Genomic DNA, 21175 nt, shown 5'->3' with positions numbered 1-21175 from the left:
CATTACCTCCCCTGGCCAACAGAACTTGGCACAACCCCAGCCCCATCGTCGATTGTAAAAAACCTGGGAGTCCTGATGGACAATGAATTTACTCTAGAGCCACAAGTAAACGCTCAAATCGAGAAATGCTTCTTTCTCCTGCGAGCAGTAAAAAGGATCCTACCATTCCTGTCATTCGCCAACAAAACACTCACCGCCATCGCTCTCGTCATGTCGAGAGTAGATTACGCCAATAGCCTATATCTGGGCATGCCACAACAACTTCTAAAAAAACTCCAACGCATACAAAAGTGTCAGCCAGATTGCTACTCAAACTACCGGGGAAGAGAACACATCACACCAGCGCTGAAAATGCTACACTGGCTACCAATAAAACAGCGGATCAAGTTCAAATCAATATGCATAACGCGCAGAGCAATCCACGGCCAAGGCGTGGAGTTCCTAAAAGAAAGAATAAACATACACTGCCTAACAAGGCCACTCAGATCCAGCAGCAACATTTGTTTGGAACCAAAACCATACAACAAAAGAACATTTAGAGGATCCTCTTTCTCTCACCTTGCCCCAAAAACCTGGAACGAGCTACCGAAGAACACACATAACACAAGAGATCACCTCCTATTCAGAAAACTCCTCAAATCTTGGCTCTTCACCCTATAACTGGAAAGAGTGCCTATGGGTGCACATACACAGTTGAAACACTGCTGAGAGAGGAAACCAATCATCCCCATCTCCCTAAGCTACCGCTCATCAACTGAAGTAAGGGAAGAACAATCTACGGCATATCAACATACTAACTGAAAGATAGATAAGCTAGAATCATACCAAAGAACGATCATGCAGAGAGCGGGATGGAAGGGTAAGGGCAGCGCTGGCGATTGGGCCGGCTCTCACCGGATCCGAGATGCAGCACCAGATGTGTAGCCAGATCTCAGGATCGGGCCGGAGTCAGCACTGGGGAAAAAAAAGAAAGAAAGTGCCCACGAGCAAACTGTAACTTCCTCTGGTGACCCCATACAAGGGGGTCACCAGAGGAAATTACAGTCCTCAGCCACGATCCGGTCCCCAGCCACGACCTGGTTTATTTATTTGTTTATGTAATGTTTGTCGCATACATGGACCCGGGTTATTTATTTATGCAATATTTGTCGGAAACCTGTATCCGACAAACACTGCATAAATAAATAAATATACAGGTATACGACAAACATTGCATGAATATATAAATACCCCTATTAACATTAAAACTATCCCACACGATGCAGCCACCCAACTGCTGTCAGAGGAGAGCTGCAGGAGGTGTGCTGGGTGTGTTTCAAGTAAAAGGAAACGTTGTTTATAGCAAACAGAAATCACCCTGTTCGAATAGTACCCAAGGGGGAGTTTTCTTCATAAAATGGGATGCAAATTGTGCATTTTAAAGAATATTTACTCAGCAACAATGGTCAAAACTATTATCCACATAGTGAAGTAACTCATCACCCGTGCCATGGAAGTGGTTTAAAGTGGAATTGATATATGGTTAGGAAAAGAAGCAGCATGAAAGAAATTGCGCTGTTTTAAACTATTATTTTGGACATTTCCTTTGATCGGAGGTCAACTGCCAGCTCAGCCCCCTAAACCCTGCCTCCTCGGGCACCGCCCCCCAAACTCTGCCCCCCACCACGACCCTTGCGGCCTCCCCCCACCAATTATTTTCCATTTCCACCACTGGGTAAGGGTGATATGTCAATAACAACTTGGCCTACAAAGTAAACACAGGCTGCAATGGATCACCGACAGGAAATAGATAGGAAGGGAACGGGTGATTGTAAAAATACGGCACCAATACCAGATTAGGGGACAATACGCACCTCAGCCTGGTACACAAAGGTCGGAAATAACACAGCTGGGAACTTGCCACGCCATCACTCCTAAAATTAGACGGACAGGAAAGAAAAAGAGAAAGAATATGCCTACTCCATAGGACAACCGGATACATAGAATAAGAATTATAAGGACCAAGAGACATACAACCCACTAACCCAAAAGCTCAAATTTCTGCATACTTAACTCACACAAAAGTCCACACAACCACCCTCTCGCACGGCAAACCGCACACACTTCACCACACTGCAACAACAAACAAACAACACATAACTCGCACCAACAGCACACAAGGACTCACATCGATCCGATATTCACACCCAAGCTCAGCGCACGGTGAAACCAAACTGAAGCTGCCAACAGAACACCACCTTCTCACTTTCCTACTCCTTCTTCACCCGATTAACCCCCCCACCCGCCTTCTTGTATGCAGATCCGCCTGAGAGCCTGGGGACCAATTCCGTTGGTGATGGTGCGCAGTACAAATACCTTTAACATTAACATTAATGTTTACAGAACACATTGCGCAGCATCTATTTTAGAACATCTTCAGTGCTCTCCTCCTTGCTCCTCGTCTGTACTTAAGATTCTGCTATAATCCTCACTCAACAACCCTGGCTTTTCACTCATCCTCCCCATGCCTGAGTTATCCTCTCCACCCTTGTCCAAAAATGCACAATGTACGATCAATGAGGCAATGATCCTTCATCCTCCTCAATCGTCACACATCCTCCTCATTCCTTATTTATTACACTTCAACCCCCTTTTTCCTGAAACCTCTAAGAAACAGAGGAAAATGTGCGCTAGTGGCTTAAAATGAATTCTGAAACTGGGTGGTCTGGCATCCGATCCTAGCTTCTTTGCTTGACAACATTGTGTGATCCTGTGAAACTCATTTGGGCGCGTTATTTGCCAAATCATGAATCCCGGACAAGGCAGGAATAAGGAAGGATGATGTGAGAGGCGTGAGATATGAGGATTAAAGTGGATGACAGATGACTGAAGATGAATCAAGAATAAGAAGAAGGAACAAGGAATATGGCTGATGTGTGGGCAGTGAGGTGAACAAATGAAGCATGAGGAGTGAAGAGTGAGGCTTGGTGAGTGAGGAGGATGATTCCAGAGTGAGGGCAAGTGAGGTGCAAAAAGGAGGACTAAGGAGGGGAAATGAGGATATCTTAAAATGGCTCATTAAGGCTGAGGGAATAATTATATTTGTTAGGTGCATCTCGCACATAACTATCAAACCAGAGGAGTCTCTTAGCACAGAGAGACCAGCAGCGGAGTCTATCTCTGGCAGGGTAATAAAGAGTACAACACATCATATTTTCAAGATGTAACTTCATTTTTGCTAAGTATATTGTTTGGTAAGGTGCTCTTTTAAAGCTAGTTCAAGACTTATTATGAGGGTAGAAATGGATTCAAACAATACTGAAAATACATCTGTGGTATTGCTTGAATATCAAATACCACCAGTGGGGAATCCTGGCCCTTGTAACTGCCTGTCTGTCTTAAATGTTGATCTCGAATTTGCTTGATAAACTGTCCTGCTGTTCATGCTTTGTCTTGCACCGGTCATGCAAGAGCGACCTTGATGCCTGAGGGCTTAGTGCGCTATATACATGAAAAAGCAAATAAATAATAAACACACCCTGAATAGGCAGATTCTCAGAAATACTGCTCACGGTAGTAGCCATTGCCTCCAGCAGTATTCTGTATAGAAAATCCAATGAACTCATCATGAGGAGCTTTTTTTTACCCAAACCTCAACCTTTCTTTTACCCATCTGACTGTTCTCTCCTCTGGTGCCTCTTCGCCTGTTGCATGTTTGTGACACGTTGCAGGCACCCGAGCCATCTCATTTGTAACCATTTCTTTTCCAACATTCCCAATTTTATTGTGAGAGACATCTTGTGTTCTTCATAAGTCTCCTACCAAGTATCTTATTTTTAGATCGTGTTTCTGAGTTCTAAAACAATACTGCTGATTATATGCTAGTTAACATTTTAAAGGAAGTGTGTAACCCTGCCTGAATGCCTTCTTTTTCCCAAGTTGCACCATGCCAGAGGCTACAAGGCGGCACAGAGGCAAGCCCGTGGAAAACGACAGTGCACGGATTGAATCTTAAAACTGTTATTCTCGGCAGCAGTCGCGGAGCAGCCCATTTAGGGGTGATACCTCCGGAGGCTCTTGCAGTCGTGATACCTGACCGTGCTCAGCCCCTATGCCTGGACGGGGGTGACAGCCCTTTGCATGAGTGGCACATCCTGCACCCACTCATTATGTATGCCTGTAAAACATGGCATCAGTGCTTTCCAGAAGTGGCATATCCAGGCATACATTCACCTAGCCTTGCTGGTCTATAGGGCTCGTGAACTCCAAGCAACGGCACCTGCTGCCCACTCCTAACACTTAGGGAGCGGCAGCACCAAAGCTCCTGCTCTGTGCCTACTTCTGGGCCCAGATCCTCTACACTGGTTCCTTCTTCAAAGAAACGCAGCACATGAATGTAGCACCAATTTTGCGGCTCTATTTACAACTAGCAAAAAGTGCCCGTACATTGCGCGAGTTCTGTAGACAGACATGATAACACTCATCAATTGTTGACAATCACGCAGCAGACGAGGACGGGAGGGGAGAATTGGCGGGCTGTCGCACAAGGGGACCTTCTGCGAGCTCTCCCCACCTGTCGCCTCACCCTGCCGCGGTGTAGTATGTTGGCGGTGCATTGTGGTGCACATATCTCTCAGTGTATTATAGGGCTTTGAAACGAGTTTTGAGGTCCAATTGGGACCTTGAGGTTCTGTTCCTTGCGTCCGGATGCTTGAAATGAGCTCCGTCTGGTCGTTCTACGACCACCTTGATGTTTTGCCTCTTCCAGGCAACCGTCTCATGTGTGCAGGGGCTGAAATCCAGGGATCGGGTTGGAGTGTCCAGATGTACTGTAGCCAGTCACCCCTGCAGGGTCCTAATGTGGTGCAGATTGGTGGAACGGTGTGGAATTGTAGTAGGAACAAACAAATAAACGAACAGATTTTCAGTTTTATTTATATAGATGTTTTCACTAGGGCAAACATTAAGCATAGTGTTTTTTTACTCAATGTTTCGGTTTGAAGACATTGGGCCTCATTATGAATGTGGCGGTAAGGCAATGGGACCGATAGTGCAGCATACCGCCGCATTATGAGTTCTGCTCTCGGGTGCCGCTCTGCATGCAGAGCAGCACCCGCAAGCAGAACCGGATGGTAGCAACGGTACCGTTATGAACGGGACCGCTGCTACCATCCTCCCCATTCCCATTGAGCCCTATGGGGGCTCAAATGGGAATGGGGATGTACCGGCACCGGGTCCCGCGCAAGGGAAATTACCGGGCCCGCAAAGGTCGGAATGGCCCGGTTATTCCCCTTTCGCGGCACCCGGCGCTGGACCCGAGTTTGGGGGCACCCATGCCCTTATTAAGGGCATGCCTACCTCCAAACTCGTAATGAGGCCCATTGAGTGAATGCATATATTTTTATGTTAAGCAGTAAACACAGTGCAAACATTCTTATTCATTTGTGCCCTAATATAACTTTTTTAAAGATATTATGGATCGAAAAACTATTGTCCAATGCTTTGGCTCAATTTTCAGCCCTGTTGCAAATGTTAGATAATCTTACCGCAGGTGCTTGATGAATAACCTTTGTGATTCTATCCACATGGCCAGGACATGCCAGCGGGCAGCAGCGGCACCTTGCCTTGCATGTTCACTTATTCGCCTTCATGTCTTTCACACGCGAGTCCTTACGTAATGTTGGTGACGTGGCAGGTGCTCGGGACACATGCTGTGGCTAATAGTCTCCTTTGCACCTTGCAGGTGGGGCCCTGTCGCCAGCATATGGAACGTATCCTGCAAGAGCTGCACCCGTCGCCCTTCTTCAGAGCCAAGGACATGTACATCCCGAACTGTGACACAAGAGGCTTCTACAGGAGGAAGCAGGTCTGGGCAACTCTTCACCAGCCTCAACTGTCTGGCACTTTATCACATAAGCAAACACTGAATGGCACATAACAATACAAACAGACCCACACGCATGCACAGAGAGAAACAGACACATGAATTCAAACTGAATGATATACAGCTCCCCCCACACAAAAGACAATGGTGTCAAGGCCGCGTTGCTGGCCCCAGCGGTTGGATTGCATTGCCGCAGAGATGAGAGACTCCGGTCTGCAGCCTTTGGCTCTACAGATGTTTTGGACTGCAACTCCCAGTAGCACAATTCATTATCGTCAACAGGGAGGGAGCATGGGAGTCATAGTCCAAACCATCTGTAGAGCCACAGGTTGCAGACCATTGCTGCAAGGAGAGGCTCACCATTTTCTGAAGCAAGGGGTACACGAGAAGCTTGAAAATAGGCACACATGTCTGTACATTTCTCTGGACCAATAGTTTCAACTCTCCTGGTTACACTTAAATAGGTTCGGCCTGAATTGTCTGTCACCATGAGCTCCTTAAGTGTCCACGCTTACAATTTACTGCTCTCCTGGCTCAAATTGCATATCATACCAACCTACAACATCTAACATGTAACTTGAACTCCTGCCCCCTCCCATAATTCCATCCTTTTGCCTCCCTCTTCCATGACTGTTTGCTTAAATATCCATAGCCACAAATTAACCTCCTTAACGCTCTTCCCCTTCAACCCACCATTCCAAGAAACTCCTCCAGGAATTCCAAGAAGCCTGCTCCCTCCTGCTCCTAGCAAAGCCACCCCACAGCTTCACCGGGACAGGGCTGTCCATCACTACAGAACTAACCAAGCCCTCTTTAAAGCCGTCTCTCCGAAACCCCAATAATCAAAGCTCTCCGCTACAATTAAGAACTACATTCCTTTGCAACTAGGATTCCCTGTACATTGCTAATTTGTCATCATAGGCACATGTACCCCATCCTCCCTTAATACTGTTATTGCCACAAAATTATTTTCAGGGTGTGACACTACTCAAAGCCCCAGAGCCCGCACAGCCTTCTTATTTCCTCACTTCATTTTCTTCTTTCCTAATCTATGACCACTGTGCTCGCTGCTCTCTACCCTAACCTTCTAGGAAATAACTCTGTCCAGTGTAACCGAGTTTCCGGCCATTCCTCCCTTATTGGTAAGATCCCTCTGAATTTTCTTAGCTAAAGGCACAATGGAGTCTCTTACCAGATTCTTTTCACCCATTTGGGAGGATAGCTCAGGGGCAACGTGCTTGCTTTGGAAGCAAGACAACACAGAACAACACAGGTTTACTAACTTTGGGGGCAACAAGTCACACCTTAGACCACCTGCACCAACAACCTCACTGCCAGATTCTGGTGACTGCAGCACAGATTTCTCCACCAACTCCAGGGCCTTCTATCCCCCGGCCACCACAGACCATTGTAAACCCTCACCAGTTCCCCAGTAGCCTTTGGTGCCAGCACATGGAATCTCTGCCACAGAAAACAAGAAAATGCATCAGCTACTCTGCTGTTCTTGTCAGGTGCATACCTTGCTCTGGACATAGCCTTGTGGTTCAGACATCGTAACATGGAAACCCAGAGCAGTTTGACAATGTATCATCCCGTATTGACTACCTTTTCACTATCGACACCACTTCTTCAAAGTCTACATTAGAATTCATCTTTCCGTTCTGTAGCGTACCACTCTTCCACCGTGTTAGGCCCACTACTAATGTAAATAATTGGAAAAACACAATGCTGGACTTTCTTCCTCAACACCTCTCTGGTTGCTCTACTTGCCACCTCCTCTAGCAATACAGATCGAATCCCCCAGTGCCTGAAACATCTGAAAATACCTGAACATCCCTTTCCTCTGGGTCTCACACTGATCACTGATTGAGCAGAGTTAAGCTATGATGCCAAGTCCTCTCTCAGTGCTCCTTACAGCTGTATCCTGTCGTGGGGATACCACGTTGCTGCCATCGATAGCGCTGCATTCTGTTAAAACGTTCTACCTTGCACCACCAGTTTGCATACAAAATGCACGTGACAAAGGAGCCCCTATACCTTATGCATCTCTGTTTTCTTGACTGGCAGATCCTCTGTCTAGCAGTGACTCAACTTCGTCCATGGCCGCCTTAGAGCCCATTGCAGCTAAATCCAAGTCAGTTCCCATGAATGTCAACTTTGAAGCTGGGCTTTCCATTTTCCAGGTGCCAAGGGACCCAACAGCCGTTCCACAAAAGCCACAAACTCATCCAACAACTTTAGGCACTTTACCTCATCCTAGGCCCATCCCACAAATAAGACGTCATTCAAAAAATGCAGCACTTGGTCGAATGCAGTACTAAAGGAGAAGTATCATTGCAGTGACATGTTAAACCATTCAAAGAGAAAGCAGAGCTTTGGGTATGCCATCAGCAACACTTCATCCACAAATAGTTCCCCTTAGAACTGCATCCTCAATAGCTTAAACTCCTCTAGGTGCACAGGGAAAAGTGGAAAATCCAACTTCATTTCCCGCTTCACCATCAATGCCTCTTTCCTGTACCTCGTGACCAGCTCAACCACCGTTTTCACACTTGTGGGGAAAATCACACAATCCTACACTGGGGTGACACCATTCACTGACAAACCCTCTGGTAATGACAAACGATAAATCAATACCTTTTCTCCCTCTCTCTTCTGGGGGATGACTTTTAAAGGGGAGGCAATTAGGTACCCCCTGAAAAGGCCCACAATTCTCTCATCTGCCAATTCCTTCCACAGTTTGAGTGATCAGCTCCAGCAACTCCTTCCCCATCATCAAGTTCTCCCCCACCTCCTCAATGTTGAACTCATGTACCCCAAGTTAAAACCATGTTGGCATATCGTAACAAAGCTGTCTGTTTGTCTAGGTAATCTAGGTAATAATAGGTAGCCCTGAGTAACTTCAAGAAGGGTCTCAAAACCTTCCTTTTTAAATAGTAGGCTTTGAACCTCTTAGTGCCTTTCTTCCTTGCTCTAGAGATACGTAGGGATTTCCCGGTCTTTTCGTGTCTTTTATCTGCCCTGTCTGCGCCCTCACACCCATGGGTCTATGGCTGAGCAATATAAATGTAATAAAGCAAAAAGTAAAGTAAAGTAACACAGCCACTGCCTAAGCCCTGAAACCATGGCTGGTGTGGGTGCTCTTGCCAACTTCCCCTCTGCTGCTCCGCTTTCCCTTCTGGAACTTGCTGCCCCACCCCTATTTGCTGCCTAGAAATGCCAGCACACCTACTGCAATTGTGCCTAACTTTGCATGTTGTTCTAAAATACACCCCTGTTGTATGGCCATGAGACAATTACCTATTTTCCCTTGAACGTCACTCCCACCTCTGTAAGGAACTCACATGGTGGCAACAGTAAAGACAGACACAAGTGGTCACAGTTCAAGGGTGTTTATTAAACTGTATAACTGGGTTGAACAAACGCCTAATCTAAACCTAAATCTAAGATGGGAGCAAGCTACGACCATCAAATAATAATAAGGCAGTCCTAGTGGCATCTTGTCAAATAAAAAGGGCCTATACTAAGTGTTAGGAAAGATTTCCATTTCATGTGTAATTTTCCCTCCAGTTGTGTACCCACCAACGCTTTGCTGCTGTTATACACCATAGGCTGACTTTGCCAGTGGAGCACAACCTTCAGCTGCACTCCCCTGAGCTTTTTGCTCACTTTATTATGGGGAAACTGACATGCCATTAAAGACAGTCAGTATTGGGAGACTTTGTTTCCCTTAGTCCCTGCCAATGTTGCAACGTCTCTGCAACATGTTGTATGTGCACAAAGTACCTTACAGTATAGTGCACTTGGGTCTTCCTGTCATTTCTAAAGGCCCTAGATACTCTCGAAGGATTTTTTTGGGGAAGTGCAGATGTGCCTTCAACAGGGCTGGTGGCAGCTTATCTTTTCATGTATGTTTAACCCTTTCCTGCCAGGTAAACCGTGTTTACCCCGTTTGGCATGAATAGGTGGCCCGGCTCCAAAATGGCCATGCCACAAGGTTCTTTGTCCTCTCCTTTGGCCATCTTGCCCCTTCAGCTTCCCCAGGTCGAGCCAACCCTGGTCAGTCCTTATTTGGGCATGCTTTTGCGTGCTTCTGCGTGTCTTGTGTGTGTGCATCCAGGATGTGGGCTGGACTGTCTGGTTTCAATACCCATTCTGGGTGCCAGAGAGCCTGGTGTGCTGTGAATGCCTGGGACCACCGTGGTCCATGATTGGTCCACATATGGTGTGCCTGTATGTGAGAAAATCTCCCATTGGGTCCTCTTCGTTTTGGCGCGAAGGAGATTCTGGATAAGAGAAGGCTCCAAACACCCATACCATGTCGATCTCTGGAGTTCTCACTGAACGAAGAATAGGATACAAGTATCCTGAAACTAAGAAGCCGAGTCAAAGAACTGCTGGTGACCCGCTGGAAGGTTTGGCACCCTGAGCCCGCTGTTGTCCCTCTGGACCCCTCTGCATCTGGTCAAAATAGAAGGTCTGCGAAGGCGCTTCGACCCAATGGAATAGTGGGACTAATTATTCTCAGCACCTTCATCAAACCGTGTAAGTAATCTTTCTCAGAAATGTCCCTGGGCCAACCAGTGGGCTGACCAGCTTGCGCAGGTTCTTTGCTCTGATACCGCTGCCGTTTCGAGGAGGCCCTTGAAACTTGGTACATCGCAAGCTCTCTGTTCACAACACTCTCACACTGAATTTTGTATATTTGGCCTTTCTAGATCTGAAGTAAAGACAGAGCGCAAACTATAGTACACGCGGTTACCGTGTTGCCCAGCCATGCTGACGAACTTTGCAAGTGCATTGCATCTGTGCCCCTCTGTGTCCTGAATTCTGCTACAGTGAAACTGGCCTGATCCATCCACCAGGAGCAGAGAAATCGCCATTGTCCCATTTGGAAATCAATGCTGTAAGCCTGCCGCTGAAAGCCGCAGAGCTGTGAGATTGCCACCTGCAACCGAAGTGGACTTGACTGCCGAAGTTTGGTCCTGAGTGCACCGGGGTCAGTGAATAATTGCAACCCTTACTGGTGGCCCATAGTGCAACCATCAATTTTTACGCGCAAGTGGCCCCTGACCAGCCTGAGCTATAGAACTTTTCTCAACTCCTGGAACCTGTTCTACCCTCATGGGGAGACCCTCCACGAATAGTGGGAAGTTATTCTGCATCACCTCAACCTCCTTCCTGAGCTGCTACAGACCCTACAAGAGATCCCATTTTCACCCATCTGCACTACCGCATGCGTCAGCATTGCAGGTACATTTGAGCAATAGACTCCCCTCTTCTTAGGGACTGGACTGCCTTTCAGTTAGGATTGTGATTACTGCAGAACTGCCTAAAGACTCTGCACTACCTGCTTCCTTCCCTTTCCTAGGTTGTGGACCCATTTTGTGCATTAACCCTTTACACCCCTTGGTTTTTTATATATGTATTTTAGTAGGATTTTGTTGGTTTAAACGTGTTAATGCTAATAACTACTGTGTTTTTCTCTGTCCTGCTTATCATCGTAGGCATGCTCCATGTACCATTGACATCTGCTGCAACACACTGTGGCTATTGTTCCTGGTCTTACGATTCCACCCACGGAGGCTTTGCGGGGATGGGTCGGAAAGGACAAGGTCGCTTCTCTCCTTGTCACCTTTTCGTTTCTCGCCGCCTTTCTCCTTCGCTTGAACTGCCGCGTTTGCGTAGCTCTCTCATCATGCGGTCTGCCTTGCTCGTATTGTGCTCTCGTGCTCCACCTTTTGTCCCTGTGGGGAAGGGCCATCAGGTGTATTTGTGATCCAGGCCAATTACCTGACTTTGCCTGACCCTTGTGTTGGGACATGTCAGTTAAACGGCTTTGGTGTTTGTCCGTCGTCTTTCGGGGTGTGCGGAAGTGCTCATATCGGAAAAGGGGGGGATAGAGTGTTTGAGTATCCTATGTGGTAGGATGGGGAAAAGGTGTTATAAGAAGGGGGATACCGCGTATCAACCGTCGCCATCCCAATTCCACTCCCTGAGGACCCCCCATCCAGGTGATCCTCCCTCAATGGTCCACCCCCACAAACTTGATCCAATAGTAATGGCCGTGTCCTGGCCACCTAGATGACAGATCCCCGGGGACTAGTAAGTGGGACACCTTCAGGTTTCTCACACCTCTTCTGGGTGGGACACCCAGGAAAGGGACAGTACAGTAGTGGCAGTCCCCTGGCCCTGTGTGCAGATCTTTGTTGGATGGGTAGGGTTAACCACGGAAACCAGAACCCAGGTCCACCTCTCTCCACACCACGTTCTCATCCTCCCAAATTCAGACTCTAAAGTCATCATCGTAACTCATGCATGCTGATCCCTGAAATTGAAAAAAGACTTCCTTATTACATCCATATGCCTAAAGAATTCCATGCACTCTGTGACGACATGGCAAAAATAAGGGTCTTTTCAAAGAAGAACTTTTTAATAAGCAAGTGTAACAAAAAAAGGATGTAAGGATTAAAGTGAAGGGTTGAAACATAAGCGACTTAAAAGTCCATCCCTGTATCAATAACGCAAAACAAAGGTGCACTTCACCTATGAAATGAAAACTTGCCCAAAGTACTAAAACCCCTAAAGTAACCTCGCCTGTCACAACTTATCCTCATATGAGAATAGCCATATCAAATGGTGTAATGAGAAAAATAAACTTAAAGTCCTTCCCTTAGGTTAAAAGTGTTGACAGTAAAATATCTAACTTAAAGTACTCTCCTAAATTAACAAAGTCCAGCAATTCAAGGAGGTCTTCTCTTACGGTTTCCATGGGTAGACAACCAATAGGGCCACTTACGCAAAGGACTTAAACTGGAACCTGTAGTTTTCTTCCAGGTGCAGGGCCTGTAAGGCGAGGGATAAACTGTGTCCTGCGCTTTGGTTCTTTATCTCAGTCCTCTGGTTGATTCATCCATTTGTTTCTCTCTTGGCTGATTGGCACATTGCCCCAACCCCCTGTTGAAGTTCTAGGTTTCTCTCCCTCTCTTTCTTTTACAAGGCTTTAGCTTCTGCCCTTCTTCTGCTTCCAGGGGTCTTTTGTGCCCAAACTGTTGGGATCCGTTTTCCTTCTTCCTTTATTTGACCTTACCCCTGACTCCCTTTCAGTGGTTTAGACCTTCCCCTGTCTTCCCCCAGGGATTCCTGTCAGTATTTCTGGCTTCTGTCTTTTACCCCCACCATGGGGTGTTTTGACTTCTTGCTTGGTGACCTTTTCTCTGGGCTTTTCTCTTTATTTTTTGCTTTGCCCTTCTTCTTTTCAGGGTACTGGTGTTGCCCCTCTGTTCCTTCAGGAGTCTATCTTCTTGATCTCCTTTCTCTCCCTCTTTGCCCCTCTCGTCTTCATGGGACCTGGATTTTTGCCCCAACTCCTCTTCAGGAGGTCTTTGTTTTTGCCCCTCTTCTCTCTCTAGGGGTGTTCATTTGTCCCTCTTCTCTTCAAGGGTCCTGCTTCTGTCGAGTTTGCTCTACCAGGGCCTTAGCCTCTTCCCAGGTTTCTCAGGCGGGTCATCTTTTGGGTTTAGGTGGTGCTGCAGGAGTACTCTCCTTCTTCCCCTGGGCCAATAAGTTTGCTACATGCAGACAATGCTCTAGGCAGCAACTCCGCCTTCTTTAGGATACAGCTCATCTTCATGCACCATCGTCTGGAGAGAAGTATAGGGAACCTGTGTCTGACTGAAACAAGTTCAGAGTGAGCTGGCTCTGCTTTTATTGCCAGACTCCTCCTCATCCTGTTGGCCACTGATTGGTGGAGGAAAACCCTGCTTACAGAATTGGGTGGCAGGGTATTTGCACTATGGTCCTCCTGTGTTAGACTCTCTCTTGGGATTGACTAGTTTGAAGTTCTGTTGTTTTAATCACGCTTTCACTTTCTCTATTTTCTTTTCTTTATTCTTCTTTTATCCTGAGCCTCTTTGACATATTATTTGTCTTGTCCTTGGGCTCAGGTTCTCATTTTATTAATTTAGGTGCACCTTTACGTTCCCCTAGGTTCCTCTATGGGGACTGGAACCCGGGTCCTTCTGCAGGTTCTATGGTGTAGATAACATCCTGGAAATGTGCTGGTCCTGCCAAAGAAAATGGCTAGTGCCTCTCCTCTAAGGTCCTGTAGAAGCCTCTCTGCCAGCGTTTCTCCACTTCCCTCCTGCAGCCCTGAGCACGCTGACGTTCCGGCTCCTGGAGCTCGAGTCTGGGCATGCCATGGAACGAATGCCCCACTGCCCCTCTACGTGGTGTGAGCCAAGCCATTGTTACCTCTGTCTTCCTCTGCCATCCTGCACCAGCGGGTATGGCTGTCACAGCCGCCAGGAAGCCACGGGTAAGTCTATTGTGGGAGTCATGGCACTGCGACTCATCACAACTCTTACTGCTCTGAAACATTTTTTAGAGTAGGGCCCCCAAAGATCATCCTTGTTCATAGAGATATGGGAGGAGTATACCAGTGGGACTGCCTCCACTATTAACGAGCAGGTGGTATGCTGCCCAAAACACCATATGGCAGTGCAGATAATCTGCCAACATAACCACCATGAGGTTGAGCAAAGAAGTGTTTTTTTAATTGCACTGTGCATCTGGGAATTTGAGACTAACTTCACTGGCCCAAAATCTTTAACATGTATCATTTCCCCCACATTTCTTTAAAAGGCCCTTTCATGGAACTACTCAGTTAGTTGTGCAGTCATTAATTGTGATTAGTGTGGGGACTGCACTGCTTTCTTAAATCACTAAGCGGTACAGCCCTGGCGGAAAAAGTGCAAACTTTATTCACGCACATGAAGTAGAAGTTCAAAACGTCCCTGCCAAACAGAAAAGGTACACAGTGGGTGACATCAGAGCAAGTAAAATAACTACAGCACAAGGAGCACCCATCATTGAAAGCTTCCATCAGACACTGGGCATGTACATGATGGAAAGTAGCACTGCCAGCTACTAACACACAATGGGTACTGAACTGGCAGCAGCACTGCCGAATTCCGGCACAGGCACGCTTAAGAGTTACACCATAGGCAACAGTGCTATAAAGTTGGCAGCCTCAGCCCGGTGGGTCCGTTGACTGAGCTTGGGGTGTTTTACGGTCGGTAGCCGTTGTGTGCTGTTGTGCGAGTCTATGTGTGGTTTGTTTTGATGTTGCAGTGTAGTGAAGTTTGTGCGGATTGCTTTGTTGTAGGCTTGTGGTTGTGTTTAGTTAGAGTTTGAGAGGTGTATGCAGAGGGGTGAAATTGTTAGTGGATCGGTTAATTGGCATTGCTGTCCTTGCAGTTATGTCTAGGTGTGATGCTTGCTATCATTTACTATTCCATCTAAGTGTGGCACTTGCTAATCTTCAATATCCTATCTAGATGTGACGCAGGCTAGAGATAAGTAGTCCATATAATTCCATCTAAGTGTGGCACATGCTAACATTCACAATCCTATCTAGATGCGATGCAGGGCAATCTTCACAGTTCTCTCTAGGTGTGGCACTAGTTAACATTGGCAAGTAGGTTAGTGTGTAATGCAATGCAACATTTACAGTCCAGCCATGAATAGATTTATGCTGGTGGTCACAAATCTCTCTAAGTATGAATGGTGTAAGCCTATGGCAGTCTACGTTATGGAAAGGTAAGGTAGAGTGGCAGGGGCTTTCTAGAGTAGAGTAATTGCTCTACAACCCACCCATGCCACACTCACAGTTTTTGTTGGTGCCTGTTGGCTGCTGGCTTCACTGGCTTCCCCTGCAGACACCTGCAGACACGTCTTGGAGCTGCCAATGTAGGAGCTGCCCTTTGCCTTGGGTCCTTAGCCGCAGAGGCTGCCGGGCAGAGGGCTGCCCTGGGACGGTCAGTTATGACCAGGTGGACGTTGCAATCAGGGGAGGTGGGTGGGTTGGAGGGAGAGGGTGGGACTGGGAAAAGGCCAGACACAAACAAAGGACTACACCCAACAGACTGTACCCTTTAGATGCAGCCCAGCACAGAAAAACGGGTTCAGAAGCCAAAAGAAACACTAGACAGACACCAGATTAGCACACAGTGCTCACCAAAAAATATAAATACATAAATGCTTAATTAAATAAATAAATACATTAAAACTTTTCAAAAAAATAATTGAAAAAACACTCACACCACTCCAAAAGAGTGCATAAAGCAGGCCAAAAACGGATTACAATCATTGTGAAACTACTGACTCACAATCAACCAGCCCCTAAAGTTGCTTCCAAATTGGTTTCCCTGCCCCATCCTTCCACATGACTGTCCACAAAGCAAAAAAGTAGAAGCTTTCCTCACAAATGCAATTCATACATGGCCAGGATTGGCACAGGCTTCCCTCACAAAGAGAACAGGAACAACGTAGGCACCACCGGTGCAAGCTTTCCTCAAACATGTACTTCATGGACCAGGCCAGTGCAAGCGTTTCATAAAATATTTTCAGTACAGCATGGGTTGGGCCAGTGAAAGCATACCTCACATATCGGTGTTGCACGCTCAGGATCACTGCCAGCTTCCCGAACAAACAGGTATGCATACAGCATGGACAGCTCCAGTCAACGCTTCCCTCTGAAGGAGGTACAGCATGGGTACAAGAGCAACCTTCTCTCGCCAACGGTTTAGCATGGGCAAGTGAAAGTGTCCTCATGATATAGGAGAGCTTGGGCTTGGTAGTGGGCCTGATTCCTCTGTGTAGTTAGCAAGTCTGAGAAATGTGGGCCCTGCGGTTTGCAGGAGGGCATCAGTCAGCCAATCTAACTCTGATTGGTTCCATTTCTTTTGCAACTCATCCCAACAGATTGAGAATCCTGCTCTTTGCTGCACCCTGCTGGCCGCAGCTGTCCAGTTTACTTGGTGCTTGCATCAGCACCTCCTGTCCCTAGATTGCCTTGGATTATGTTAAGATTACCTTGGATTGTTTGAGATTATGTTTACATTACCTCTGTCCTTCTCTTTTCCCTCTTCTCCTTCCCTCTTAACACCAGCCTGTCTTTTCCCATCCCCTCAATTATCCCCCAAGCCTAACATTGACAGAAAGCTCTGTGTGGTATTCCCATTGAGCATGGCATTTGCCGTAAACTCACAGACTGACTGTGCCAGCAAGTTCTGGTTTGGCATCCCCAGTAACTTGAAATTCCTAGTAAACTCCATATCTGACTTTCCGAATATGCTCTGTTCCCAGTAGGCTTGCCATTCTCAGTAATCTCCCAGTCTGACATTCCCAGTCACATTTCTGCCATGCTTGACCTACCCGGTAACCTCCCGGTAAACTTAACATCCCCAGTAAGCTCCCCTTTTGGCATTGCCAGTAAGCTTTACATTCTCCTTACTATTCCAGTTTGAAATTCCCTGTAAACTTGACATTCCTACTAAGCTGCAAGGTTGACATTGGGAATAAAGAGTCCGAATTTCACAATAAGTTTAACATTCCGATTAAGTTGCCATCTTGACCCTCCTATTAGCACCCGATGGGTGGGGATGTCAACCTCCCAGTCAATCAGGAGGCTCGGAATGGGATGTTTGCCTCATGGTAAATCCATCCACCTCCTCTCCTGCCCCCTCCCACTCCCCCCGTCCAAGCATCCTCGGAAGCGGGAGGCCATCACCTGTGTAATCCCACTCCGTGTTCCCCTTCCCCTCTTCCCACCCCTCAACTCCAATTTCTGCATCCCTCACCCATTCCCACCACAGCTCTATCTAGCTTGCACTCCCTTGTCAATCGCCAGCCACTTGGAGTTATATTTGGGGACAAAATGAGCTTGGTCACAAATTGTTTGCAATCACACCACTATTATTTGCTAAAAAGCAAAGCTGGTATTTGAAGAGAGGATTGGTATATTTAAATGACAAGCCTATGTTTGAGGTATGACTCACACAGATCTGGGAGTTGGGATGCCTTGTTTCTTACGTTATGGCACCATAGCCTTGGTGGAAAGTGTGCTTTCTCGCTGCATGGCTGGCTATTTCATGTGGTGGATTACAGGATCTGTTATCACTTCATGCATTTCTGCTGTCTGAGCTCTGCATCTAACATCCCCATAACCGAAGGGACATTTCTGCTGCTTGATCTTGTTAGTTCTGCCTAACCTGAGTTAAAGCGCTTCTCTCTGAGCTTCTAAGATCTGTCCAACCTGAGGATAGCAGCGCTGTCCGCCCAGGACTGTGAGATCTACATGGGCTTTCATGTTGCCTTCCTGCTCCGTTCAAACATAATCTCAGAAATGTATAACCAGGGATCCACCTGGAAGGGGCAGAACAGGAAAATGAACTAAAAGGGAGGCAGGAGTGAAAACCCATGTCTACATATTCAAACATGGTAGGAAATCAGGTTAAATTGAATACAGTGCTTTAAATTAACTCCTTGGGAAACCTTTGGTATTATAGGCAATTTACCGGGTCTCATTAAGAGTTTTGTAGAGCAGCAAAAAAGTGGCGGTAGCAGATTTTGTACTACTTTTACGGCATGGCTAAATCCTGAGAGGGGCAGTGCACATAGTTTGGAGGTATCTCTGGATATAACCTCCAAAATATGGCAGAGTTACCGCAGGAAGAAATACTGTGTAAATGAAGTAAATGCCGTCTGGCAGGTACGCATGGCTGGCCGCGTTTACAATGGATCCCTATGGAGTCCTCCTGCTTTTTGCTGGTGCAAATAGCTGGCATGCTCCATAGGGATCCCCGGAAATTGCACCTGCATGCTGGACTATTTGTATGGTGGAGGGGGAGGGAGCGGCGCAGAGGGAGGGAGCGGTGGAAATGCGAGTTACGTTCCAGCCCTCTTCTCCGCCATACAAATGGATGAAAATGAGATGCGATGTTAATGGGAGGCGTAAAAGCCATGCAAGGCTTTTACGCCCTCCAATATCATTACGGGGATACCAAAATGAGCACCTTAGTGCTGTGCAGAGGACGAAGACCATCTCCATAGGTCATTCTGGGTAGGTCAGTTTCGCTTAGCAATCCCTGAAATGTTGTAATATTTTATATGGGGTCCTTCTGAACTACCTTTAAAAAATTATCGCTTTGTGGCTTTTCATTAGACAATTGTACTGTAATATTCACCTATTGGCCCAGTATTTTCAAAGCATTCTTTGGACAAGGTTACTAGCCCTGTCCGGCTGCTGCTGTAACTCTGCAAGTGAGGTGTGTACTCACACTGTGTTCCCTTGAACGTCAGCCAGTCATACCTGTTTTTTGTAGTGATGTTTCACTTTCCACCTGCATGGCAGCTAGAGCGGCATTTGGAAAAGATGGAAAGTGACCATCTCATACCCAATAAATGGGATGTACATGGCTCATCCCGACAGCAGCAGGCCTTGGAACTGCTGTTCATTAGAGCATCCTGTGTGGTTCCTTTGCATACAAAATTAAGTAAAAAGGAGATAGTTAAGCATTCATTCTTTATCCAAACACAACAAATGAGTTTTGTATTAATTATTTAGAGTGCTGTATAATACACATTCTTGCACTGGCTCACCACATGCCTCACAAACCACTATTACCTTGTAAAGGTGGGATCCAAAAGATTACAATGTGGCCCAGTCACCTGCAGAGTCCCACGAGGATCTAGCCTGTCCATAGGCATCATAATCCGCTAGATGAAGTGACTTGGTGCAACTTCTAGCTGATAAACAGAAAGATCTACCAATATACCTATGACCCACATCTCAGGATGAACTGCTATGATGACATAGGCCTACGGAGGCAATACCGCTCTCTCTCCCTCTACCAGGCCAGGAGGGCAGGTACATATCTAACAATGGAACCCAAGCCAAGATGTCAGGAATTATACTAGACTGATCCAAACCGTCAAGCAGCCTCCATGCTGAATTCCGCGGGTTCCTCATTGGCAACGACCAGCCCTTCAAGGCAGAAAGCTAAAAAGAAACACAGGATGACATCAACTCTCTCTGCTCCAGAAAGTCACACCCTTCATTTTCCGTGACAGATGAGCAGAACGGTTATCCAAGCCTTGGTTCCCTCCCACCTGGAAAATGTGAACACATTCCTTGCAGATCTCTCTGCCTCGACTCAGACCCCCCGAAAAACCATCCAACATGTTTCATCACAGAAAGCAAGAAATTCAACCACATCTCCCAAATCCTCTAGGATCTCAGTTTCTGTCTTCCCCTTCCACCCTTCACAAACCCCAAAAGAGTCGGCATCACGTACAAATCCATGGCACTCAATATCCTTAACATCTGGCAAAAAAAAACACGCCATACCCGGAGGCCAGTGCAGCACAAGGAGCCCAGCCATTGCAAGCATAGAAACAAGAATTCTGGAAAGCAGAATAAATATTCAAGCATTCTCCTGCAATGCCCCCAAACTATAGAACAGCTGTGCTTTATTCCCCATCTGACCAAGAAATGAGCAATAGAAAGAATGATGTTACCCCAGGTAAGCTGGGAAATTGCCCAGGCACACACTGGGAACATTTCCCTCAGCAATGCATAAAACAGTGGTGGATGTGCATGGCCATGGTGGTGGCCAGATGGTGGTGATCCTACGTAGCTCTGCTGGGGACCGGTGTTTCTTCTCCCCCGTGGATCAGTCTCCTGACAAAAATGGCCCCAAACGAGTTACATAATCTCCCGATTCAGGCTGAGACCATTCACTGATGTTGAGTGTGCCTTTGATTCCTAGGTGGCGGGAAGGGGCATCCGAAGCAGCCGGGAAAATGACAGAAGAGGCTGCAGGTCAGTCACAGGCATGCATGGAGCTGGATCTTATCTTCTGAGGGAGAGCAAAGTCATGTTGCATCGGAGGGGACCCAGTGTGGCCCTTACTTCTTTGTCAGTGGAACCCACTGCATTGGCATCATGGAGGATTGAACTCGCTGCTGGGAATGAAGGGAATCTGGCTGTGGCTGTTGCTGACGTGGCTCTGGGCCTGGGGTGGGATGGGACAGCGTAGCAGCTGGCAACGAGCCTGTTTTGACGTCTGTCAGTACAGCTAAGGTAGAAGAACCTGGTTCTTGAGACCGAGGAGAGTTTGACAGGGGTGGTTCAGCTTTAAAATCTGGTAATTGTCCGCAATGGACTTATTTGGAGGGTCTGTGACCTAACTGCTTAGCATCCATTCCAAGCTTGGACGGGTTAGTGGGGTTGGGGGCAGTGGGCCTGGTGTGCTGTTCCTCCTCTTGCCCGGAAGTGAGCCAAGAGGTGTGCGGATTGGGCAAACCACAATCTGGATACAAGCAAACATCCAACCCCGTGTGACATAAGCATAATATAATGTGATCGATGGAAACACCTATCTCAGCTACGTGGCAGGATGGAGCATCATCAGAATAACCCAGTGCAACATCAGATCAAGCCCTAGCAACGAGAGCGGACCTACAAGA

General features: G+C 47.0%; 1 protein-coding gene across 1 annotated transcript in view; it reads left to right on the top strand.

Moving 5' to 3' along the window:
- IGFBP6 (insulin like growth factor binding protein 6) overlaps positions 1-21175 on the top strand; it is a 328363-nt gene that overhangs the window by 248699 nt on the left and 58489 nt on the right. Inside the window, exon 3 of the mRNA XM_069653342.1 lies at positions 5723-5845. Coding sequence (XP_069509443.1) covers positions 5723-5845 — 123 coding nt within the window. The remainder of the gene's footprint in view (positions 1-5722; positions 5846-21175) is intronic.

This window comes from Ambystoma mexicanum, chromosome 3q, assembly GCF_040938575.1.
Source record: "Ambystoma mexicanum isolate Mex_15411 chromosome 3q, UKY_AmexF1_1, whole genome shotgun sequence".
In the NCBI taxonomy this organism is placed as follows: Eukaryota; Metazoa; Chordata; class Amphibia; order Caudata; family Ambystomatidae; genus Ambystoma; species Ambystoma mexicanum.
Note: the sequence above shows the minus strand (reverse complement) of the source record. Positions and strands in the feature narration are given on the sequence as shown.